Genomic DNA, 25458 nt, shown 5'->3' with positions numbered 1-25458 from the left:
GCTGGGCTGGTGGAGAGAAGACTCAGTGTCGGGTGGTCAAGCCAGGAGGCGGGCCTCTGGGGCTGACTCCTCCCTCCTTTGCCCCTCCCTCTACCTCAGACCCCCCAGAGGTAGAGGTCACGTGGACCCTCATCAACGGCTCTAAAACCCTGCTCTGTGAAGCCTCAGGGTACCCCCAGCCCAATGTGACGTGGGTGCAGTGCAGGGGCCACACGAACAGGTAAGCGGGCTCTGGTTGCCTTCCTCACCTGGGCGCAGGGGCTGGGGCAGGGGTCGGGCACCCTGAAACTCTGAGCCACACTCTGTTCTTCCCAGATGTGATAAGACCCAAGTGCTGGTCCTGGATGACCCAAACCCTGAGGTCCTGAGCCAAAAGCCCTTCCACAAGGTGACCGTCCAGAGCCTGCTGGCCACTGGGACCTTGGAACACAACAGGACGTACGAGTGCAGGGCCTACAACAGCCTGGGGAACAGCTCCCAGGCCTTTGGGCCTGTCTCTGTAGGTGAGCCTTTGACCCGCCTGCTCCAGGCCAAGATGGGAAGGAGGCCCAGGAAACTGCCCCACAGCCCCACCCCTGGGAACCAAGGGCCAGAGTTCCAGTGCCAAGCAGATCCCAGCCATACAGAGTTCTAGCTCTCTGCGTGTGACTTCAGGGCCCCTCCTGACCAAAGCTCTCCTGAAGTGGCGAGATGGGGGAGTCTAGAACCCGTGGGGCTGGAAGTAGTGGGGAGAAGGGCAGAGGGGATGCAGTCGTGAGATGCAGAGAGAAAGCAGCTTGAAGCAGCCACAGCCTTATCTGGCCCCTCTCCTCATATTCCTGCACTTGAACTGACTCATTAGTTCACAAGTGTGTATTTGGGACTCACTTCGTGCAGGGAGCAGTGCCTCCCCGGAGCGTAGTCTAGTGATGTGAGCAGGCGACAAATGAACAGTCCCCTCACCCCCTCCCCCAATCCCAGGGCCGGCCTTGACGGCCTTCTCCATCCCTCCCAGATTCCCTTCCTGCCAGAGACACAGTCCTATCCATTCAGGGCCACTGTCCAGGGCGGGGGTCACTAACGCAGCTGCATCATCCATCTAGAGGAAGAGGCATCTTTCTCTGCGTTGCACAAAGGCTGCATGTGGGTTAGTTCTCTGATTCTGAGAGGCCCAAGGCTGCACAGGCCCACAGAACCCTCAGGCCTCTAAAAAGCAGATTCAGCACCCACTGTGTGCCAGGCCCTGGTGAGGCTCTCTGGGCCCAGAGAGGACAGAGTGGGAGCCTCTGCCTGGCTCGCAGGGGGCCCGCAGGTGCCCCAGCTGCTGGCCTTGAAGCAAGTGGGGCTGAGGCCCGATTCCACATGCCGCTGCCTTGGCTGCTCTGTCTTGCAGCTGGTGGTCGTATATCACAAATAATAAAGCCAACATTTTCTTGAAGGCTTACACTGCGCCAGGTATCATGCTAAGCCCTTTGCAGGCATTATTTCAATGAACTCGCCCACCCCTAGGAGGTTAGTCCAGTCTTCCTTCCCCCTTGGGGCATGATGAACCTGAGGCTTAGAGAGAAGTCACAGGTTCAACTGTCACACCTCCTAAGTGGCAGAGGTGAGGCTGGGCCTCAGACTCATGCTGCTGATCTGGGCCAGGAGGTGGAAATTATGTCCTTCCAAACACATCAAGGGAACTAGGGCTGTTGATCTGGGAAGAGGAGACCCCGGGTCCATGAACCTGGCTTTCAGACTCCCAGAAGGGCTGTGTAGTCCCAAAGGGCACTCGGGGAAGCTGCAGGGAAATGCTGGGGAGGCAGATTTCAGTCTAACCTCTAGAAGGTCTTTCCATCCGAGCTGGCCGGAGGTGTAGGTGGTAAGTCTCCACACTGGGGGAGTGTGCAAGTCATGGCTGAGCCCCAGGCCAGGCTGCTGCAGAGGCTCCTTGCACGGGCAGTGGGTGGGCTGCGTGACCTGAGGGGCTCCGCTGGCCACAGAGGCTGCGAGTCTGGGCAGGGTTTGGAGCTGGTCACGAGCAGTGCTAGAGAGGTGGTCCACCCTGCCCCCGGCTGGGGGAGGGTCTACGGGCTTCCCGCTGAGAGGACTCCTCGTTCAGTCAGTAAGAATTTATTGGGCACCTACTGAGTTCCAGGCAACTGGCCTGTTCCAGTGGGGAGCAGGTGGTCTCAAAGGCCCTTTCTGCTGCTCACTCCTCTGCCCCACCCTTTCCAGGAGCCTACACGCAGCCCCTTGATGAGCCCATCTTCACGCCGGTGCTGGTGGCCTGCATGTCCGTCATGGCCTCGCTGCTGCTGCTACTCCTGTTGCTTTTGTACAAGTACAAGCAGGTGAGCCTGGGCAGGGCTGGGGGGCGGCCAGGCACCAGAGTGAGCCAGACCCTGGGGCAGTGCCCCCAGGCTGTGTGGATCCACCCTTCAGCCCCTGTGAATACGAATTCATCTGTCAGCCAGTCATTGAACCAACAGCTCTTTAATGGGCGCCTGCTGTATGCCAGTGTCAGTGGCTGGGTGAGCCAAGACTCGGAGCCTCTGAGGTTTTGCCCTCGTAGAAGTCTCTGTCTAGTGAGCTAGACGGTTGCTAATCGAATAGCCACGGAAGTGAGGGTGTGGATCACACAGAGAGAGATGCTACGGGGAGAGCTGTGGCCGCTGGGGAGAGCATGAACATGGGAACTTGTCCCAGCTGGGGGCTTCCAGGGACACAGAGAGGGTATCATGGGGCCAGGCCTGTGTCTCTGTCAGGTGGCAGGTAAGTTAGTGGAGGGGAAGGCCTGACCGTCATCGTCCTCGTCATCATTTAATATGATTATCAAGTCTGCCGTTAATTGCACGTTGACGTTTAGTGTACTGCCTGTCACTCTGAGTGCTCAGTGAGTGATGGCGATTTCAGGGGCATTGTTACGAAGCATGTTACCTACATCCCCTCATTTACTGACCTCAACAACCATGGCATGTGGGTAGTATCACTACCCCATTTTACAGAGTTGGAAGCTGAGGTTCTGAGAGGTTGAGACAGTTGCCCTAGTCTACAGCCGGTCAATGGCAGAGGCTGGTTTTTTAAAAGCCGTTTTGTAAACCCATGGAATCATCTTATTTTACCCTCAAAACAATCTAGAGGCAGGGACTAGAGCAGTCAGCATTTTACAGTAAGGAAGCAGGCTCAGCAAGGTTGAAGGACCCGCCCAAGAGTCCCAGTTGCCTCGCACCCCAGAGCCTGTGGCCTCCACCACTTAGCCTCCCTGCCTCCCTACATAAAAGACTACTTCTGGTGCAGTCAGGCACTGAGAGGGCCAGGCCAGAAGGCTGTGGGAGGCCAGAAGTGGAGGGATCTTTTCTGGCTGGCAGGGAAGGGAGTCTGCTTGGAGGAGGTGGCTTGGCGTGGGTGGGACAGGCCTTGGAGAACGGGGCAGGCAGCCAGGGGGAGATGAGATTCAGGGAAAGGATGTCTCTGGGGGAGAGGGCACTGTGTACAAAGAGGCAGGTGGGGAGAAGACCAAGGTGAGTTCCGGAAATACTGATGCCTGGAAGAGGACCCAGGTGGGGACAGGTTGGGGGTCTGAGGGGTTGGACCCCATCCTGTAGGTTCAGCAGGTGTGAACAAGGGAGTGAGGTGAGTTAGGGGTGAATAACCCACCTTGTGGGCTCCTCTGTTGCCTTCTCTTCCCCACACCTGCCTTGTGGGTTTTAGTGTGAGTAGAGGACTTGGAGTAGATAGGTAGGTGGTACGTGGGGGGTGCCCCAGGGGCCCACGGGGTGTCCGGTGCTTATGTCAGCACACAGCATGAGGAGGCAGCTCTGAGTGCAGAATCCAGGGCCCCAGGTCAAGTCTTCAGGGATCTGGGTCCTGCTCGGACACTGGTTTGCCATGAGACCTTGGCTGGGTGACTGCCCTCTTTGGGCTTCATGCAACCTTGGCGGGTGGACTGCCTGCTCTGGGCCTCATTTTCCCCACCTGTTCATGGTGGGGTGGGTGACCTTTACAGCTTCCTCCTGTGACATGCCAAGAGGCTGATGGTCTAGTTTAAGAGCCAAGGGTTGGGAGTTGCATGGATCTGGGTCTGAATCTTGGATGGGCCCAACCTCAGACAGCCCTCTAATCCCAAGATGCACGAGCTATCTTGAGTTTCCCAGCCAACTTCCTCCTGGGTCCAGGGTGTGCAGCATCCGTTCGGAGCACTGTCCGTGCCCACCACCCTGCTAAGTCCTCTACACGCCGTCACCTCGGTGAACGTTCAGCACAGCCTGGTGCGGCGGCTGCCATTATCAACACCATTTCACAGATGGAGAGACAGAGGCTTAGAGACGCCAATTTTCCTAGAGTCCTAGGGCCTGGCAAGGCGGGATTCAGACCCAGATCCATCCAACTCCGCCCACCTCCGGGGACAGGACTTCACTCACTGTTGTGGCCTCCCGTTCCTTCTCTGTGCAGCTCTGTTGCAAAGTTCTTCCTTATATGGAGCTGAAAACAGCCTCTCCGTCCCCACAGAGCTGCCTCCTCAGCCCTGCAGAGATTCTAGAGAAGGGCCCAGTTCCCCTCCAGCCCTTTCTGCCTTGGGCCGCCCAGCCCCCTTGGCCAGCCATGGTTTGGGGACACCTTACGCTCTCTTCACGGGGCCACTTTTGGAACATGTACTCTGGTCACCTCTTATCCCATTTACGAAACTGAACTGGCCCCTGAGCTGACCCAAGGCCAAGAGAAGGAGGACATCCCAGGGGTCAAGATGGCCACGCCCTGCCTCAGGGCTTGTTGTCCAAGTGTCCTCTGCTCTGCTCCACAGGGTTCTGAGTCTTGCCCCTTCACTGGGGACTCAGCCTGGCTTGTCCTCACTACTCAGGCCTGAGGGGAGGGGTGGCCCCGCTTGGGGGAAGGGTTCCTTCTGTCTCAGGGCTGACTCATCGCCTTTCTGGCCCCCAGAGAGACCACAAGGGGGGCCAAGGGGGAAGAGAAAAGGGCAGGAGTCAGCAGGCTGGAAGGAGGAAGGACATGGGGAAGAAAGGATGATGGTGATGGGGAGGACCGAAGGAGACGGGGAAGCCACTGGAGAGGCTGGAATTCTGGGGGTTGGAACTGAGCTCTGGGGATTGGGAGGTATATGGGGGAAGCACAGGAGGGTCCCCAAGATTTCCAGTGGAAACTGTTCAGATCTCCCCCTTCCTGAGACAGGAAACATCTGCCCACCCAAAACAGCAGGCCTGGATGGGGAGTTGTGGGGACTTTGATGATTCCATGCCTACCTCGGTCACCAAGGGGAAGTGGCCTGGGCCTGCTGTGAGGATTAAGTGAGATGACGCACGTTGAGTGTGGAGCCCAGCACCCGCTCACAGGAAGTGCTCGGGAGACGCTCACTGATAGCATTATATTCCGAGGCTGCCCATCCTGGCCTCCCCATTAGGGTTCTCCTTCAGAGGAGAGGCCCCTCTGGGTAGAAGCCCCCGGGAGTTACACAGGAGCCCTGTCTAGGGATAGCAGAGGCTGAGCAGAGCTAGTGTCTGCTTTCCAGGAAGAGGGGTGGGGATGCCTGAGGCAGGCGTGGGACAGCTGCGTCGTCCTCCAGGTATCAGGTCTGGGATTCAGAGAGAGAGCTGAAGTTCCAGCCAGATAGCCAGCTCGCGGTGGGCTGGGGAGGGGCTGACTCAGGCCCAGCTGCGGGGCCAGAGGAAGGAGAAGTGGCAGGGGGGGATAAAACAGCCGCCACCACAGTGGCTCCTGGAGATGGAAGTGGCCAGGCGAGGTCAAGGAATCCCTCCCGGTTCTGTGTCCATCCTTTGTGTTGGGAAGGCACCCCCACACAGGGTTTGAATCCTCTGACACTCAGGAGGTCCTCTTCCTGTCCCGTTTCAGACTGTCTGCTGAAACTGTAACATGGATGTCCTTAGGTTCACCGCTAGTCTCTCGTCCTGAATCAGGACCTGGAAATTCTTCCTCATGTCTAACTGCAGTCTTTCTCCCTGAACTACCATCTGGAAGTCCTTCCCTATGGCTATCTGGAGTCTTTTCCCTTAACCTGGTGAGACTTGTCACCCTCCTCCCCAGCACCCACTTTAGCTCCCCCTGCCCGAGTTGGGTGCCCCATGTAGGAGCCCAGCTGCTAATCACAGCCCAGCTGGCCCCTGTCCCCCACAACTGACCGGAAAGAGAGCTGGACTGCTGACCCGAGGCCTCAGTGTCCTCCACCGCCCCAGCCCAGCTTCCACTTTCCACCTAAACTCTGTCTGCCATCAGCACTTCTCATGGGTACCCCTGGCATGATGCCCCCATGCAGCTGCCACCAGGGGCAGGAAAGAGAGAGGCAGCCACTCCTCCTCAGCTTAGGCTCTGCCGCCAGCTGGCTGGTTGGAACAGCACGGAGAGCCTGAGGGGAATGCGGGTCCTCCAGACGCCCGCTGTCTTGTACGTGGGGTCTCTCTCTGTTGGTCCTTTAGCAATGGAGAGTCGGGTGCATCACTCGCCTGCATCGAGCCTCAAAGGGTTCACCTTGGGCTTAGAGAACTCATTGCAGCCCTCAAGACTTTCCCGCCTCCAGAACCGCCCCCCGCTCCCCTCCAGCCACACGGCACCTTCCAGTCCCTTAGACTCGCCAAGATCTTTCCCACCCCCAGGCCTCCACTCCCTGCACCCGCGAAGTGCTTCCCCTGCTGCTCACGTGGCCAGCTCCCTCTCGCCTCCTCAGGGGCCCTCCCTGACTTGTGTTCAGTTGTCCCCGGCGCTCTCTGTCCTATTACTTTGCTTTCTTATCTCCATAGCACTATTCGAAAATTTCCTACATATGTATCTGAGTTGATTGTCCGTCTTAGCAACTAGAATGCAAACTCCAGGGGACAGGGACTCTTGTTTTGTCAAACTCTGAATCAACGATGCCTGAAACAAATAGGTACTCGGTGAAATATTTGGATGGGAATAATATTCAGCCTTAAAAAGGAAGGAAATGCTGACATAGGCAACAACATGGACGAGCCTTGAAGACATCATGCTAAGTGAGATAAGCCAGTTACAAAGGGACAGATCCTGCATGATTCCAGTTCAGTAAGGTACCCGGAACAGTCAGATGCATGAGATAAGTGGCTCGGGGCTCGGGGGAGGGGGGAACAGGGAGTTGTTGTTTAGTGAGCACAGACTTGCAGCTTTTCAAGATGAAAAGAGTTCTGGAGGTTGGTTGCCCAACAGTGGGACTGTATATAACACTACTGAACGGTATACTCAAAACTGGTTGGGATGGTAAATTTTGTTCTTACCACAAGTGAAAATAAAACAAACCAGTAATAATTGGATGGGAGGATGGATGGATGCATGGATGGATCTACAGTTCCACCCTCCCTCCTGGCTCAGGAATTACCACATTATCAGAGCTGTCAAAACCCTCAGAGGTGGTCCTGTCCAAATCTTTCAATACACAGGTAGGGAAACTGAGGCTTGGAGAATGGACGGTCCCATGGTAAGGCCAAGCCAGGCAGGGACGGGGCTCTCGGTGCCGTGGGCATGAGATGACACAGCCCCTCTCACCATGTCGCAGGCCACACCGACCTCCTCCCGCTGTGCGGTGGGACTGCCCAGCCCCTGTCCTCCCGGGTCGGGATGATGTCCAAGATCCACCTGCCAGGCCCAGCTGACCCATGCCTCCTCCCTCTCCCTCTGCAGAAGCCCAAGTACCAGGTGCGCTGGAAGATCATTGAGAGCTACGGGGGCAACAGCTACACCTTCATCGACCCAACCCAGCTGCCCTACAACGAGAAGTGGGAGTTCCCCCGGAACAACCTGCAGTTTGGTGAGCCAGGGTCTCAGCACCCAACACGCCCTCCTGTCACAGGGCCAGCGTGGGTGGCAGGGAGCCTGTGGGTCCTTAGGTGCCCCGGGACCTAAGCAGGCTTTGTGTGTGGCAGGTAAAACCCTTGGAGCAGGCGCCTTTGGGAAGGTGGTAGAGGCCACGGCCTTCGGTCTGGGCAAGGAAGATGCTGTTCTGAAGGTGGCTGTGAAGATGCTGAAGTGTGAGTGCAGGAAGCAGGTTTGGGGTAGAGGGTAGGAGGTGGTATATGCCAAGGGAGGGTCTGTTCTGTTGTCACAAGGGCATCACCCTCATTTTCGGCCTGTCAGGGCCTGCGGAACAGAGCCTGGGATCGGGGGTGAGGACTCTCGGCTTCCTTTGTGAGCTCCCGGCTCCCTCTAACTCCTGGGTGTGGAAGGGCTTCTGCCTGAGCCTCGAAGGGGCTCAGGTGCACAGAGGCCATCCTGGCCTATGGCCTGGCCACAGGTTGGTCTCCTGCCACCCAAAATCAGCTCAGTAACAGGCCACCTCTCCTCTCTCTCTCCCCGTAACTCCCATCGTGTGTCCTCATTTCTCCTGCCTCTTTCGGCTTCTGATTGCTTTGGGGCTCTGGGTCCCCTCTGCTTTGCTCCCCTGGGCGTCTGTGTGCATGGCTCTCCATGTCCTGCCCTTTCTCTGTCTGTGGGACCTGTGGCCCCATCTCCCAGCCACGGCTCACGCTGACGAGAAGGAGGCCCTCATGTCGGAACTGAAGATCATGAGCCACCTGGGCCAGCACGAGAACATAGTCAACCTTCTGGGAGCCTGTACCCACGGAGGTAAGGGGCCCTGGCAGGCATGGGGGCCCATCGTGGTGGGGCCTCTTGGGTGTCTGAGGGTCCCAGGGCTACCTCACTCCATCTTCCCCTTCCCGTCTCCACAAAGTGAAGGTGGGATCCCTGTCTCAGCAACCCTTGAATTCCTAGGCCAGATGCCTGGACTGGTCAGAAGCTGCTTATGGATGACAGGCAGTTCTGTGAGATCTGCTCAGTGGCTCTCAGACATGGGTGGGCATCAGAGTCACCTGGAAAAGGAGAAAAGAGCGCAGATGCCTGGGCCCTGCTCTAGGGAGTCTGACGCTATGGGTCTGGAGTGAAGCCCTTCAAATCTACCTTTTAGGAAGCCCCCACTCAAAGAGGCTTGGGCACTCACCACAGGGCCCACAGAAGTGCCCCAGGGCCTGTTGGGACTCTCAGTCCGCTCCAATCTCTTCTCCTATAGCAGCTTTGACTTGTGTGGAACTGTCATAGATTTCCTTCGAAGAAAGAATTATTCAGCTACAGTTTTTTGGAGGTTCCTCTGCTTTAGACAGTTGGGTCACTGAGGTCACCCAGAAAGCAGAGAGGGCTGCTTATAGGCAGGCAGGATTAGAACCCGGGGCTCCTGAGTTCCAGTCCAGGTTCTTATTGCCCCCGCCCCATATTCCTGTCCACATGGGGTGGTGTGTTAGGGGTGCACTGACCCCACTCTTGGCTGCTCTAGGCCCTGTCCTGGTCATCACTGAGTACTGCTGCTATGGCGACCTACTCAACTTTCTGCGAAGGAAGGCTGAGGCCATGCTGGGACCCAGCCTGAATCCAGGCCAGGACCCCAAGGCAGGCACCAGCTACAAGAACATCCACTTGGAAAAGAAATACATCCGCAGGTTGGTGAAAGACAGGAAGGAGGCCAGGACTGGGAGGTGGGGCCCCCATATCTGTCCCCGAAGTCAGCTCAGGGGTGGGTGGCTTGCGTGGCCCTCACCTTCCCGTTTGTGCTGTGCGGAGTAGCCACCCATATTATATGGGCAATTCAGTTTTCCTCCTATTTATTCCCATCATCCAACAAATATTTGAGCCCCTACTATGTTCTGGGAGTATTGAGGGCAAAGATGGGCCGCTCATAGTCTGGTGGAGATGGGCATTAATGAAATCATTATCTTATCATACGTAAAAGATCAACCAAGATCCATCCGGGGCCCTCGCTAGCGATGGGCAAATCTTGGGGATAATGGCCCTGTTTCTCCCATAGCATGTGCTGTCGGGGGCTGGAGGGCACCCATTCCACTTTTGAGTAGCCATGCAGAAGTGGGATAGAGTCTTTCGGGCGTTGAATGAGCAGGGGCAAAACAGCATAGCTGTGGCCAGGTCCCTGGTCCACTTGGGCCTCAGCTTCCCCAGCAAGCCATCAGGGGTTGAACCCCTCAGGGTCTCTCTGCTCTCTCGTTCTGTAATGCTGTGATTCCTGGAAGCCACCCAGAGGCAGATGGACAGAGCCACATTGGGGAACCAGAGAAAGGAAGTGGCCTTTGTGTCACACATGAGTCAAGGGCAGAGGTGGAGCCTGGCGGGATTCTGCTCTGTTGACTCCTTGTCCAGTGCTCACCTGAGCTACACTGATCTCCTGGGAGTCTTGGACTCGGGGCTTGTGAGGCTTCAGGGCCAGGCTGCTGGGTCAGAACAAGGGTATATATACACTGGGCTCCTATCCTACCAATGTCACCTACCAAACCAGGGGAGGCAAAAGGGGAAGGAGGCCATTTCACTCCACCCAGTGACCTCGAGTATGGGGGCTGGCGGGATTTTCTCTGATTTTCTGACACCGTTTTGAGTGGGTGGCTCACGCCGGGCCTCAGCAGGCTGGAAACTCAGGCCAGAGCAACTCAAAATGAGAACTGAAGTCAAGTATTAGCTTCCATCTTCAAATCTACAGATGGGGAAAGGATTCCGAGTCGGGTGATTGCAAGGGCAAACGGCATGTGAACCAGTCCTTAATGAGATCCCAGGCTACATTAATAGAAGTACACTTTCTAGACCAAGGGAGTGGATAGTTTAATGGTCAAACCATAAATAAAGCACTAGCTTGTTTTTCTGGGAACACGAGAGTAAGGACATCGTCAAGGTGCACAGCTGTATCACAGAGGGAGCAGGAGGTGAGAGGTCCAGACTCCTATCTGGTTGGAATATTAGAAGCAGTGGTGGCTATTCAATGTGGAGCAGTGCTTCTCAACCTGAACAGCCACCCGAAGCACAGGCTCACAGGCTTCTGAGAGCTGTTAGGAATTTACAATCTCAGGCCTACCCAAACCTGCGGAGTCAGAATCTGCATTTAAATAAGATTCCCCAGGTGATTCATACGCACATGGATAAGTTTAAGAAGCACTGCTCTAGACCAGTTCTCAACTCTGGCTACACACGGGAGTTGCCTGGATTAATGTGTAAGTGGGAATGACTGGGTTTTACCCCTAGAGTTTCTGAAGTCTTTGGTTTGATGGTCTGAGTATCTGGAACTCCCTGGGTGATTTTAACGTGCAGCCAGAAGGGAGAGCCGTGATGTAGACAAGAGGGCTCAAAGAAGGGGCCCTGGAATATGCTCGAAGCCCTGCTGGGCTGTTCCAGAGAAGAGGGAGATGCTTCTGGAGGGCAGAGTGAGGACCAGGAGGAGGAATAGCCCGGGGGCAGATCAGCATTAGGAACAGTGGAGAACTTTCTAACAGGTAGAGCTGCCCAAAGAGAGAACAGGTTGTAAGCTCCCTCACTGGATGGCCAAGCAGAGGTCACTGATCAAAGGAGGTGTCAGAAAGGGAAGTTCAAGTTGACCCTGAGGTCCCTTCCTTTCTCTGCTGAGTGGCTGGGAGAGGCCTGAGCTGGGCAGTGCAGTGACAGTCACTGACCAGCCCGCGGTCCCCTCTCCTATGCAGGGACAGCGGCTTCTCCAGCCAGGGTGTGGACACCTATGTGGAGATGAGGCCCGTCTCCACTTCTTCATCAAATGATTCATTCTCTGAGCAAGGTGCGGAGGAGGTATCAGGGCTGAGGGAGACGAGAGGGGCTGCTTGGGTTGAGGGGGGGAGGCCGCCCTGACACCTCTCCCCACACCAGACCTGGACAAGGAGAACGGGCGGCTGCTGGAGCTGCGTGACCTGCTCCACTTTTCCAGCCAGGTGGCCCAGGGCATGGCATTCCTCGCTTCCAAGAACGTGAGTCAGAAAACAGGTCCCTATGATGTATGGTCACCCAGGGTGTGAGGGGCGGGTGTGGGGGGGGGGGCGCAGGGGCAGCCAACACCCCGTGAGGCTGGATGGGTGAGGACAAGGGGGAGAAAAGGGAGTGTGTGAAGGGGGCCGTCCTCCTTACAACACAGGCCTGGGAGTCTAGAGCCTGAATGCTGGCTCTGCCGCTTGCTGTGTGGCTTTGAGCAACTGCTGAGCCTCTCTGAGCCTAGGTCTCTACACCTATAGAAACGGGCACAATTGTAGAACGGCATGAAGGTGGAATTGGGTTACGACGCGTGCAGTTGCTTAGGGAAGGGCCTGGAATGGCAGGGCCCCGAGGGTGGCAGCTCCTGCTCCCGTTAGGAGCCCCAGGGCTCACTGCTCCTGGGCCCGTGCAGACCACCTAGCTCTGAGGCAGCTCCTGCCACGCAGGGACAGAGGGCCAGAGGGCCAGAGTCATGGTGGTTTCTCAACACTGACTGTATGCCCACATTAAGTTTTCCTAGACCTGGGTCTCGGTAGAAGGTAGGGACAGGATCCAGGGTACAGGACCAAAACTGATGCCCACTTCCTCGAGGAGGACCCCAAGCCTTCTGGGTGGGGTCCTGGCTGTTCCTCCTGCACCTCGGGCTCAGGTAGCGGGGGGGTCAAGACTAACCCTACAGTGCTTCCCCTCAGTGCATCCACCGGGACGTGGCAGCCAGAAACGTGCTGCTGACCAGTGGCCATGTGGCCAAGATTGGGGACTTTGGTCTGGCTAGGGACATCATGAATGACTCCAACTACATCGTCAAGGGCAACGTGAGTGCTGGGAGGGCTGGGCCAGGCTGGTGAGGGGTGGTGACCCAGGGTGCAAGGTGACTGGGGTCTGCTGTGCCAGGCCCGCCTGCCCGTGAAGTGGATGGCCCCAGAGAGCATCTTCGACTGCGTCTACACAGTTCAGAGCGACGTCTGGTCCTACGGTATCCTCCTCTGGGAGATCTTCTCACTCGGTAAGCCGCTGGCGCAGTGCAGGCTCAGCGTGGGGCTGGCTGGTGCTTGGTTACCCACGGTGTCCTACACCTCGTGGAGGATGCTAGTCCAGGACACTTGGTGGTCAGGGCAGAGCAAGGGCTGCTAAGAGCGCAGCGATGGGCGAAGTATCTTAAAACCAAGCGTTGCAGCTCCGGAGTGGGCGGGGCACACCCCCTACCTCGACAGGCACTCCCTCCAGGCGGTTTCCTCACCTGTCTGCTTGTGCAGTTGCCGTTTCCTAGAATGCTGTTTGCCCTCACTCTCTGAAACATGCGTGTCTTTGAAGATACAGCTCCCATTTCTGGAGCACTAGGCACAGGAAGTTGGGCTAAGCCCTTCAATGTACTCCTCTACCAAGCTCTTATTCCAAAGCCTGTGCTGGAATTTTGTGGGTGTGATGAGGCCTGGCTGAAGACTTTCAACGTCCTAGAAGCCTAAGCCGTTTGCAGTGCCCGGCATATAGTAAACACTTGTTAAGCGGAGCTGCTGTTCTATTATCGCAGTCCAGCTGGGACCCCGCACACCCAGCCCTGCCAAGCTGTGTGGGGGAAGGTGACGGTGAGCACTGAATATGGTGTTTTCCATGATCCTGTCCTTTGCAGGCCTGAACCCCTACCCTGGCATCCTGGTGAACAGCAAGTTCTATAAACTGGTGAAGGACGGATACCAAATGGCCCAGCCCGCGTTTGCCCCAAAGAACATGTAAGTGAAGGACCCCAGGGAGGAAGAATACCCCAGGATTTGTTGGAAGTGGATGGGAAGGTGTGTGGCCTGTCTTTCCTGTCCACAACGTTCCAGGGTCAGGCTTCCACTTGCCCACAGTGGACTAAGACCCCTTTTTATCAACTTCAGGGTTTCCACTGGTTTCCCAGGTAGCACGGGGGACATTCTCAAAGAGGGCTCTCAGCTGGGGCGGCCCTAAGACGGATGATAGATGTTTAACTCAGACTCTGTTGCTATGACCTCAAGAGGGCTCTCTCTTTCCTTCCCTGTCCTGGAGCTCTGTGGTGGCGGCCAGCCTCTCACTCAGCATAGCCAGCCAGCCGCTGCAGCCTCTTAACTGCCTCACACCAGCCAGCCCACCCCAGGCTCCTCACTGGCTCCCTGCCCTCACCACAGCCTTCCCCCACACTCGCTGGCCCATCTCACCCACTGCATCTTTCTCCAGCCACTGTCTCTCCACGGCTGCTCCCTCTATGCCACCCAGGCGCTTACTGCCAAGGCGGGTGCACTCAGCCAGCTAGCTCCTCAGCCACTTTAGTCCTACCATCAACTGGCCTCTTAAACCTACCTGCAAGCAGCAGGAGTGCCCCTTCTTCATCCTAGGAGCTTGGGCAAAAGAGCATCTCTGAGCTTTTTTCCTCCTCAGTTACCACACCCATTTTGACAAAAAGCCCCTTTTCCCGGGGTTACTGGAAAGATTAGATAATGCACACCAAGGACTTCGCACTGGCCTTGTGCAAAGCTCACTTCTGACTTGGTTTTGGGACCTCTGCGGGGCAGGACCCTGTAGTGTGTGTGCGTGTGTGCACAGACATGATGAGTCCCAGGCCCACAAGTAGCTTCTGTCCTGCCTCAGATACAGCATCATGCAGGCCTGCTGGGCCCTGGAGCCGACCCGCAGACCCACCTTCCAGCAAATCTGCTCCCTCCTTCAGGAGCAGGTTCTAGTGGATAGAAGAGAGCAGGTGAGTGGTGCCAGGCTCAGGGTGGGTGGCTGGTTAAAGCTGGGCCTGACTGATCAGTTCTGACCATCCCCTGACATCCCCCCACCCAGGACTACAGCAACCTGCCAAGCAGCAGCAGTGAGCCGGAGGAGGAGAGCTCCAGCGAGCACCTGGGCTGCTGTGAGCAGGGGCGCATTGCGCAGCCCCTGCTGCAACCCAACAACTACGAGTTCTGCTGAGGAGGTGACCCCAGGGATGCACTCTCTCCCCTCCGCACCACGGGGAGAACAGACTGTGCCCTCGGTCATTTCCCTCAACAGCCCAGCTCTGAAACTCGGGAATGTGGGAGCTACAGGAAGTTGGAGAGAACCCCACTCCCAGGGCCTGGGCCATCACTGCCAGTCAGGGGCTGGGGCTCAGCCCCGCCCCACCCCCGCCAGTTCTCAATGCTGTGGCCTCATGTGTGCTATGCCAACTGGGAGAATACCCAGCTCACTCTTAGCCTGTTCCCACTTCCTTCCCTCCTGTTTCAAGGGAAAGGGACTGGTTTTGTGACTGAAGTCCCCCAAACCTTGAGGAAAAAACAAGGCTCCCTGGCCCTTGGCCGAATGGAAGAACACCTGCTGAGTGGATCAAGGAGGGCAGGCCGGTGCTCAGGGCTGCACTTGGTTCAGGCCCTTGGAGCAGGGTGACTCCTCTGTAAGAATCTAATTGTCCCTCTAAGCCTTCTTTCCACGGCCCCAACCACCCTAGGTCTGGTATTGCTGCAATGAGCCAGGTGGCAGCTAAAGGTTGGGGTGCTCTGTCCGGCCCCGCCCGCCCGCCCTTCTGAGCTGGAAGGCAGGGGCCCCGTGTGGCTGGCCACACCAAGCAAGCAGCACACACTCCAGGCTGACTCATCATAACTAACAGTCACGCTGTGGGATGTCTCTGTCAGCATTAAACTAACAGCATTAACACAGCTGGCCTCTGGTCTTGGTGCCATGCGGATTCCCGGGGACCTCCGTCCATCCTTCGGCGGTGAGTGCCCAACCCCACTGAGCTGCATACGATGAGGCTGGAATGGACTCTTGTTGCACCCAAACCATATAATTTAATAAACTTTATTCTGGTCGGGGAAGAGGGAGGGGAAAAAAGCCACCTATTCCACTCCTCTAAATAAATAACACGGCCAATTCCCGTGCCCTAAGCAAACTTTGGGCACTTGAGCCAGTCCTGCTGTTTCCTTACGGCCCAGTCTGCTTACCCTTCACAGAAGGGAGTTTTTCCTACTGCCCCCAGGTTACATCATGCTCACGGGCCACATCCCCTCTGTGATGAGGGTCCAGAGAGGATGCAGGCTGCAGCAGCAGTGACCAGGAAAGGAGGAAGGGGATCCTCTTCCTCAAAGCTTGGGGCAGGGAGGCTAGGCCTGGAAGAGAGTTGTGGCTCACCCTTTCTCAGCTGCCCCCAGATGTGGGTGCAGAGGGAATGCATTCCTCCTCTGGGAGAAGGACCCCTGGAGCTAATGAAGCCCCCAACGCCCCGAGTCAAAGGCAACAGGCCGCAGGGGCTGGAAACGGTGTCCCTGGGGGGGAAGGGAAACCTCAGCAGCCTTAGCCCACCCAGGACCTCCACCCCGACCCACAGGCGCCCCTGGGAAGCCAGCAGCTACCTGCCTTCTCTCAGCCTCCCTGCCCCTTTACTGAACATATGGTGCCACCCAAAGAGTGTCCTGGTGCCTGTCCCGACCCCCAGAAGGTTGAGAACCAAGGACCCTGGGCTCCACCGTGCTCAGGAAATGGAAGCTCTTTGGTCAGTCCCAGCATCAGAGGCTGGTCCCCTGGATGGATCTGCCTCGGGCAAGGGCCTTACTATGGCTTGAGAGAGATGGTGCGGTCCCTGCACAAGAGCCCGGCTTACTCTGCAGCTGTGGCCACCTCCTCTTCCTCAGCGTCCTCCTCCGTCTCCGTCTTGATCTGAGCAACCCCAAGGCGGTACAGGGTGTCTCGGATGACCACCTCGCCAGGCTGGCAGCTCTGCACAATGTCATGGATCTGCCGGTTGACAATCTCGCGACTGGTAAGGAAGTCCATGAGGCGGTTGTAGAGGTAATAGTGGGTGGCATTGTCAAAGGCAATGGGCCGCTGGCGGACGCTGTTTGGTTTGCTGTCCGCAAAGGAGGACAGGATGGCTGCGTAGGGCGCCAACTCAGGACACAGGGCCAAGGAGTGGTGCCCAGCACTGGGGTCGCCAGGACTGGGCTGTGTGCCTGCGTGGACGATGCGCCGTGTGGCAGTCTTGGTGACCGGGTGCTGGACAGAGTGCTCAGCCTCCGACATATCCACCGTATAATGCTGGTCCAAGAGTTCTGGGCAGGACACGCTCTACAAGGGAGATAAGCCACTGTGAAGTGAGGGAAGATTAAGGTCCAAGCTGTGTGACGGGTGAGAGTGAAAGCTGTGGGTGAGCCAGCTCTGCTTAAATCCTACCGTCACCACATAACATGTTTCCCGGGGCAAGTCCAAGTCCCCCTTTCCTCCTCCCCTGTGCCTCCGTTTCCTCATGTGAGAATGGGGACAGTAACAGTGGCCACCTCCCCGAGCAGATGCTGGATTACCTGAGCTAATATTTATATCTGCCTAAACAATCAGACTGGGGCTGCAGGGGAACAGGAAGGAAGTGGTTCCCACGGAGGCTCAGATGCCTCACACCAACCTTACAAACCCAGTGAGCCCCATGGACTAAGGCAAGTGAGGACAGTGATGGCCCCTTCCTATTACCAGTCCTAACGTCTCTTCTAGCCAAGGGCATGTGCCCGTGCTAAGAACCACAGCCTGATACAGGGCTCTGCCATTCATCTGCTGTGTGACACTCGACAGGTCCATTTTCACCTCGGGCCCTTACTTTCCCCTTTTAATTAGAGGAAAGGGGTTGATACGGTCAGCGTTTTCTAAGCCACTGTGCCTCTAGATCACAACACAAGGAGTGCCACGCAGCATATTCGGTCAAAGCCAAAACAGGGCTGGTCTGGGCCTTTAGTATGTCAGCATGCACAGTGTCCTCAAAGGTGGCAATTTTCTAGGCTTAACTGCAAGGTGACCCCCTTGACCCCAAGATACCTGGGGTCACCCTAGATGACATGCTGTGGCCTCACACACACGCATGGGGTGGGTCAGTAAAAATTTGTGGAGTAAATGCTGGTTCCAGAGCACTGAGACAAAACACTGGTGGAGAAAAAAGGTGGTGGATGGTTCGCAGAAGGTCTTCCCAACGAACCCGGGGGATGCGTCCCAGTTCCTCAGAAGGGAACTCACCACAGGTGGCTCCGTGGGGCTAGAGAAACAGCCCTGATTCCTCCCCCACATCTGGTTGGTCAGCTCTGGGTAGCAGAGGTCAGCACACAGGGCCACTGGTGTGGCCATGTCGACCACATAAACAGGAGGCCAATGGCGGGAGGAGACGAGCAGATCCACATGGTCGAGGGCACTCTCGCCCCGCACGAGATACTTGGAGCCACACACCACCTGGTGGGGAGATGGAATACAGCACAGGGTGAAGAAGCCAATCTGCTGACAGACCGAGTCAGGTCCACTCGCTTCCTCCCAGGAAGACGGACAATCAGGTTTTATGACTGAGGTCACGCCCTCCTGCCAGAGCCCATGACATTCTGCTTCCCTCCTACTTCTGGCCCTAAATGAAGTCGCCAGCTCACTGCAGCCTGGGACAAGAGCTGGGAGCATCCGAGCCTCAAATGAGGCTGAGAGATTCCCCCCATCCCCACCCACCAAGGCATCACCTCCAAACCCCACCCTCCACATCACCCCACCAAACCCCGTCTAGTCCAGTGGTTCCCAAGCTGCATGGCACCAGCAGCGAGGAGGAAGTTCCTGGGTCCCACTCAAATCTACAGGATTAGCCACTGAAGGGGGAGTCTAAGCAGCTGTATTTTGAGCAGGCCCTGATGGTGCTGTCCAGACGAGAACCCCTGATGAAAGCACAGCCTTCCTCAAATCCCCCAAATACCACTCCACTGCTGGGCAGCTGTGTGTCCACTGGAGAACTCTGCCTCTACCTCCCTACCTTCACACCTACCAGTCCTGGCTATCGCCTCCAAGTAATACCACTGGCCCACCACAGCCCCGAGACCTATAGCTCTCACATCCCTGTGTTGTCAAGTGCTTCTCCTGAGATGAACCCCAGTCACATGAACACAAGGCTCTGAGCAGGCTCTGACCTGCCAGGGGTTGTTAAAGGAGTTGACGACCTGACTCTCTTTCGACAGCTAGTCACCCTGCCCCACTCAGTGAAGTGGAGGCTCTGCGAAGCCCTCTTCCCCATTTAGCACTGTTCAGGGGGTTTTCTACCCTGGCATCTTCTTGGATTGGGACGACTGTGTCCCACAGGGCACAGCCTTCCCAGTGCTATCCTGGCGCCTACCCTGTGCATGCTCTCTACGGGCCTAAGGAGTAATCTTCTTAGAACCCAAATCAGACCATTTCCCATTCAAACCATCCAATGGGCCCCTCTCATCACTCTCAGAAGAAAACCCAAACTGTTACTCTTGCCTGCAAAGCTCTACATGAACTGGCCTCCGGGGACCCCTCCCCGCTCAGGACATAGTGGTCACATCCCTTCCCAAGCTTACACGGGGCTCTCAGCCGCCTCTGGCTGCCCCACAGCCAGAGCAGGTCCCTCTCCGCTACTTTCTATCTCTGGTCCTTGTCTAGTTCCTGCAGAGCTGGTGCCGCAAGCCACGGTGACTTTCTCTCTCAATAGAATGACATCTTCGCTGCTCACCTCTGTACCCTCAACAGCTGACGCAGGGGCCAGCGCACAGCAGGGAGCCTAATACTCACTGGTGATGACCCAGAGGAGCGATTCCACAGCTGCCCAGTGACCTAAGTGCCAGCTCCAGGACGAGCTGGATCAACCAGATCCTCTGTGTGGGCAACTGACACGAACAATTTCACCCTGAGTTCTTCCTCGTTATCCTCCTACCTGATGGGGGCACATCTTGTAGATTTTACCCCCTGTGAGATGAGGTGGGGGCTGTCGAGCTCTGGCTCCATTCTGAACAGATTCGTAGAGGGCCAACAAGGAGAAGCAGAGCTGGTCCTAGAGCACAAGGACAAGATTAAACACAGCAGTGAATGCTAAGCGACCAGGCTTGGTACACAGCACCAAATGCTCACCCAAAGCAAATGAATAAACTGTTAAGGCCAGATTGGGCCTTGGAGCCTCACCAGCCCAATGTCCTTTAGGTACATATGGGGACGCTGAGGCCCTGTAAGGGCCAGGTCACAGACAGAGCCAGCCAGACTGATCAAGCTGCCAGACTCTGAGGCCTGGGTTCTCTCTATTTTTTTTACAGGGCAGGGAAAGTGTCAAGGAGGAGCCAACATTTGAGTCTGAACTTGAAGCATAAGATTTTCAAGAGCACATTAGCATGAAGGGAAGTACATAATGTATGGATAAAATACACACACCCCTCCACATCCTGCTCTATGGATGCCATGGCGCTTGTTTTCTAAGAGCCTGGATAGGCGATAACTAGACACTGCAAACTTCATGAGGTTGGTATTTTGGTTATTTCCACTTTGCAAATAAGGAAAATGAGGCTCAGATGTGTAAGGCAGCTTATCCAAGGCCACACACAGTTAGCAGGAGAGCCTGGATTCCTGAACCTGAGTCTGGACCCACTACCTCAACAGAGGAACTGCCTGGATGGGAAGGCCTTGCGTGCATGTCACAGTCTGGCTGCTGGCTATCTCCCAGGCCTCCCTGCCCACGAGCACTCTGTGTCCAACACAAGTGCCCAGTCACGGGTATTCATATCCCTGCCCAGAAAGATGGCCCACCAGTCTGCTCCCAAAGTCCCTACCCCCAGCGCTGCCCCGAGACTCACCCTGGAGTCTTCTGCCCCGAAGGGGATGCCACACTGCCTCAGCAGGCAGTGCAGCTCCTCCTCGCTGTAGGAGCCGATCTCCTCAAGCTTGCAGGTGCCCTCCTGGAGCAGCCGTACCAAGGCACCGCCATTGCCTGCAAGAGACGTCGTGCTAATGGGAGGGCGCTACTGCCAGCCACCTGAGGTCCTGCGGAGTCCCTCATGCACGAGGATGGGAACAAGGGGGCCTGGTCCACAGTCGAGCAGGCTTTGCCCTGAGCACTGCCCTGGGGGCTGGGAGAGGTGGACTCAAGGCAGGTCTTAAGCTTCTACAGATATCCGAAGTCTCTGAGAGCCAGCTTTCTGCCTTTGAACATCTAGGGGAGATACCCTGCACAGCACCCATGCAAAGAACCCTGAAATGGGTCAGCTTTTAACCTTTTAAGTTTTTCCAGAACCATGGTCTCAGATTCTTAACACAACTGTAGCAACGTGAGGAACAATAATAGCTCTCATTTTAAAAATGCTCTTTATACACTATGTTCCTGAACCTGATCAACAGAACTACGCAGGGGCCTTACTTATAAAATCAATTTAGCAGGTCATATCCAGGATTTTAAAAATGAAATAGAATAGAAAATCAAGTATGTTGCATTTGGTAAGGGAAAGTACTGTTTTATGAAAGTTGTTTTAGTTACAGATATACACAGACGTGTTACTTATATGACCATCACGCTGAGTCACGATGTAGAACCTATTGCTTACTCTGAGTTGCAGTTAAAAAAAAAAGTAGGCCATCACTCTAACTGTATTAGCTCACTTAATCTTCACAACAACCTAGGCGGTGGGTAGCAATGTCATGCCCTCTTTGTAAATGAAGCAACAGAGGCTCAGGGCAATGAAGGGATTTGGTGGAGGTCACATGGTCACTGAGGAGCATAGCTGGGAATCAAACCCAAGTTGTCAGAAACTGACGCCCTCAAAAGAGCTAGCCCAGGGCTTCTCAACGTATAAGCACAGAGCATCTAAAAAACCATGTGAAAGACCTGTTTAGAAGGCAGACTCCCTGCCTCCCCCTACATCTCTCAGTGAGAATCTTTGGGGCTGGAGCCCTATCATCAGCATTTTTCAGAGGGTTCCCACCGTTCGGTGTAGGGCATCCCAGAAGGCTGACAGTGGGCTATGTGGGTCAGTCCTATACAATGTGGCTGGCAGCTCTTCAACACTCTGCACGTGACTTTCATCTCCAGGGGATTCTGTCACAGGTTGTCATTATCTTTCCAGAAAGAGCCCTCCAGGTGGGCCTGGCCCCCTCTCAACCATACATGCTGTCTTGCCATGGACAATGTTCCAGACGCGATGGGACCCTTCCCTGACCCCAGCTACCAGGTGGCCTTACCAGGTACTGGCTGCACATCCAGGTTTTTGTCTTTCTCAGTGTTGACGACCACAGCTCCTCTCATGAGTGGTGGGAAGAAGGGGGCAATAACAGAGGCATCAAACTTGGTGATAGGGATGCTGGCGGGGAAGGCCACCTGCTCAATCACTTCTGTCTCCATCGTGGCCCAAAAGTCCTCCACATTTACCTCACTAGAGGCCAAGAAGTCAGGCCAGGTGAACTAAAAGGTCAGGACAAAAAGGTCAAACTGTAGGAGCCACAGAACGTCAGCAACACAACAGCCTACCTTCTCCATACAGGCTGAGCAGGGGGAAGGAGTCAGACAGCCACACACTGCCGGGACACCCCCGAATCTAACATCTTAGTGCCAAACTGCTCCTTGGCCTCATTCCTTTCTCCCACACCACAGCACTCCCCAAGACCTAAGTCCCTTCTGCGTCTATGCCTTTATTCATGTCCTCTTCCCTGCCTCGCCAGGAGAGGGCAGCTACCACTGCCTGTCATGTGCCAGACACTGACTAATTAACTACTACTATACAAGCCTGAGGGTGCCTGAGGTGAGAGCACTGGAGCGAGGGGCAGTCTGAACGAGAACGTGAACAAAGATCTAGTTCCAAAGCCCAAGCCCTTAATCCTTATGCCTGGCTGGCAGAAATCATCAGAATAAAACTTAGTGGCACTCCACCCACTTGCAAGGCCCTGTTGATCCCTCACCTCCTCCCGAAGGTCCTCCCAGACCATGCCAGCACATGGCTATCTCCTCTATGTGCAGCATGTACTTACCTACTGTAGACATTCAGCACTGCGCTACTCAATTTTTCTTCTTGTAAGCACTATTATGCAGCCCTCAGAGTGAGACCCTAATCCTATTACCTCATCAGAATCATTTGCGATACTCAGCAATGCTGATATCCGGGCTGCACCTCCATCTGTATGAACTAAATCCCTAAGGCTGCATTTTTAAAAGATTCCCTAGGTGAGCGGTTCTCAAAGCGTGGACCAGTGGCATGAGCAGCACCTGGGAACTTGTTAGACAGGCAGATGCTCAGCCCACTCCACACCCACTGAATCAGAAGCCCTGGGGGTGGGCCCCAGCAAGCCTCTCACACTAAAGTTTGCAAATCATTGCCCAATGTAATTCTTATGCCCACAAAGTCTGAGAACCATTGCTCCACATAGAGACGTCTCTTATCAGTCCAGAGGGTCCTCCTCTACCAGTCCCCAAGAGGCGTGCCCAACCCTACAATCTCCTCGTGGACGTTTGTTTTGTTCAATACCTTTCTGTTTTATTTCACTGACTTTAGAACACCCCCAGCCTGCTCTCCTCGTACGCACTACCCAACTCTGCACTCCACACACAAAAGGGAGAAAAAGTCCTGGTCTCTAGAAAGAAACACCCAGAGACAAAGAAGAGAAGAGACACGCATACGGAAAGTGAAGGGAATGCTACTCCATTCTGTGAGGAGTGAGCCTTGATCGGAACAAGGCGGGTACCAGGCAGGACTAGGATATGTGAGTTTTTGCAGGGAGGCGGGCTTCTGTCTATTCTAGAGAGCAAAGAGCCAAAAGCCTGTGACCAGATGTGTTTAAAAAAACAGAGCTCAGGGGCTTCCCTGGTGGCACAGTGGTTGAGAGTCCACCTGCTGATGCAGGGGACACGGGTTCGTGCCCCGGTCCGGGAAGATCCCACATGCTGTGGAGCGGCTGGGCCTGTGAGCCATGGCCGCTGAGCCTGCGCGTCCGGAGCCTGTGCTCCAAAACGGGAGAGGCCACAACAGTGAGAGGCCAGCGTACCGCAAAAAAAACAAAAAAAACCAGAGCTCAGGGTCCCAGGAGGTACTGGTGAGCATGGTGGTGCTTATGAGCTCAGATTCTGGAGTGAGGGAGCCAGACCAAGGTCAAATCCCAGCTCCACCCCTTCCTGACTGGATGAGCTTGGGCAAGCCCCCTTCATCTACAAAAATATCACAGGGTTGAGAAGTCAGCCAGAAAGTAATGCACTGAGTACAGAGTAAGAACTTGGTATATGTAATAAAATGCTCAATAAATCATAGCTGCACTATTAATATTTCCATTAGACAAGCAGATTTGAATGAGTCTAGAAACAGCCTCTTTGTGAGATAACACACAAAAGGAAATTTTTTTTACAGTTCATTTTACCTACAGGGAACACTTAGAAGGCTCCAGTAGCATTATGCTTGTTTTCATATATCTCATTTTACACCACCACCCTCAAAACAGAACTATTTGATCAGCGTATGCACTTATTTTTTTAATTGGGAAGAGAAAGAGGAATATGCATTAAATCCCTAATATGCTCAGCTGGCCGTGTCAAAATACACCAGAGCTTTTCTCCAGAGGTCCTGTACCACTCCCGGTGGCAAACAAGTGAGCTGCAGGTCCAGTGCTTAAACAGTCACTGTGGTAGAGTTCAGACATGGAAAGCTGCTACTAGCATGCTCACGGGGCACTCCACACCTATGCAGGCAGACCAGACCTCTCAGCATGATGATGGGAAAGAGTTCACCTATGGAATTTTTGAAAAATTCCCTGTACCAGGTTAAATAATTTTCCCTATTAGTTTTAGTTTGTGAAGAGTTTTATCATAATGGGCACTGAATAAAAAAGAAAGCCTTTTTTAGACGTCCAGTGAAATAATCATATGGGTTTTCTCCTCTAAACTGCTAAATACTGAATTACATTAGTATATTTTCTAATGCTGAAACAATCTTGCCTTCCTGGGATAAGCTTAGTCATGATTTTGTTTTACTCACTGTTAGATTTGTTCTGCAATTATCTTATTCAGAACTCTGACATCTATATTCATGAGTACTATCAGCCCAAATTTTCAGCTTATATTAAAGGTATGGTTTTGTTTTCAGTTATATGGTCTTACACAATGACTTATATCCACTTTTGCTATTCTTCTACGACTGGAATCTTATTTCTTGGATAGTTGTTAGAATTAATGTATAAAGCCATCTGAGTTTGGTTTTATCCTTGTGTGAACATTTTTTAGTTAAGAACCTAAGTCAGATCAGTCCACTCTTCCTCAAAATCCTTCACGGGCTCTCCATCTCACTCAGTGGAAGTCCTTACAATGGCCCGGGCCACCTGTAGCCTCTTGAACCTCACATATCCAACCACTCTACACCCTGCTCACAGAGCCAGCCACATCGGCCACCTTTCTGTTCCTCAACCATGCCCAGCAAACCCTCTTCAGATCCCATTCTTGCTGCTCCCTCTGCCTGGAATGTTCCTCCCACTGAAAACTACATGGGCTTCAGACGGCTCTACTCAAATGCCCTTGTGTCAGACAGGACTTCCCCGACCACCCTCTATAAAGCAGGAGCCCCTTCTTCCCACAATACTGCTCTCTTCCTTAACCTGCCTTACTGTTATTGTTACTTTAAATTAACGTATTACATATAATATATATTAATAGTATTTTAATATAATATACACAATTATTAATGTTTGTCTCCTGTCTCCCCAAATCAGAAAGTGAGCTCCCTGAGCTCAAAAACTCCGTGGGTTTAACTGTCATTTCCCAAATGCCTAAAAAGTGCACCTATAGTTCATGTTTAATAAATTTGTTGTTGAATAAGTAACAAGTGCCTCCATTTCCATCTGGCCTGCCTTAGATGAAAACCTGGGAACTGGCAAGAAAAAGCTACTCACCTCACCCAGGAAAGAACTAGAGCCATCTGCTCCTGGAAACACCATGTAGGAAGGTGGCTGCCAAAGTGTGCA

General features: G+C 54.6%; 2 protein-coding genes across 4 annotated transcripts in view; one reads left to right on the top strand and one right to left on the bottom strand.

Annotated features, from left to right (window-relative positions):
- Positions 1-15399, top strand: part of CSF1R (colony stimulating factor 1 receptor) — a 30375-nt gene extending 14976 nt beyond the window's left edge. The window contains exons 8-21 of the mRNA XM_029216592.1: positions 100-220; positions 316-503; positions 2200-2315; positions 7624-7750; positions 7866-7970; positions 8455-8565; positions 9269-9431; positions 11466-11557; positions 11647-11744; positions 12438-12560; positions 12640-12751; positions 13376-13475; positions 14353-14461; positions 14551-15399. Coding sequence (XP_029072425.1) covers positions 100-220; positions 316-503; positions 2200-2315; positions 7624-7750; positions 7866-7970; positions 8455-8565; positions 9269-9431; positions 11466-11557; positions 11647-11744; positions 12438-12560; positions 12640-12751; positions 13376-13475; positions 14353-14461; positions 14551-14679 — 1694 coding nt within the window. The 3' untranslated portion in view covers positions 14680-15399. The remainder of the gene's footprint in view (positions 1-99; positions 221-315; positions 504-2199; positions 2316-7623; positions 7751-7865; positions 7971-8454; positions 8566-9268; positions 9432-11465; positions 11558-11646; positions 11745-12437; positions 12561-12639; positions 12752-13375; positions 13476-14352; positions 14462-14550) is intronic.
- Positions 15400-15624: 225 nt separating this feature from the next.
- Positions 15625-25458, bottom strand: part of HMGXB3 (HMG-box containing 3) — a 58360-nt gene continuing 48526 nt past the window's right edge. For all 3 annotated transcript variants that reach the window (XM_029216589.1, XM_029216590.1, XM_029216588.1), the window contains 5 exons: positions 21706-21925; positions 20328-20461; positions 19421-19537; positions 17737-17946; positions 15625-16806 (listed from right to left, as the gene is read on the bottom strand). In XM_029216589.1, coding sequence (XP_029072422.1) covers positions 16339-16806; positions 17737-17946; positions 19421-19537; positions 20328-20461; positions 21706-21925 — 1149 coding nt within the window. In that variant the 3' untranslated portion in view covers positions 15625-16338. The remainder of the gene's footprint in view (positions 16807-17736; positions 17947-19420; positions 19538-20327; positions 20462-21705; positions 21926-25458) is intronic.

This window comes from Monodon monoceros, unplaced genomic scaffold, assembly GCF_005190385.1.
Source record: "Monodon monoceros isolate NGI ecotype Baffin Bay Population unplaced genomic scaffold, NGI_Narwhal_1 Super_Scaffold_12, whole genome shotgun sequence".
NCBI classification, from domain to species: Eukaryota; Metazoa; Chordata; class Mammalia; order Artiodactyla; family Monodontidae; genus Monodon; species Monodon monoceros.
This window is presented reverse-complemented; position numbering and strand designations above follow the sequence as displayed.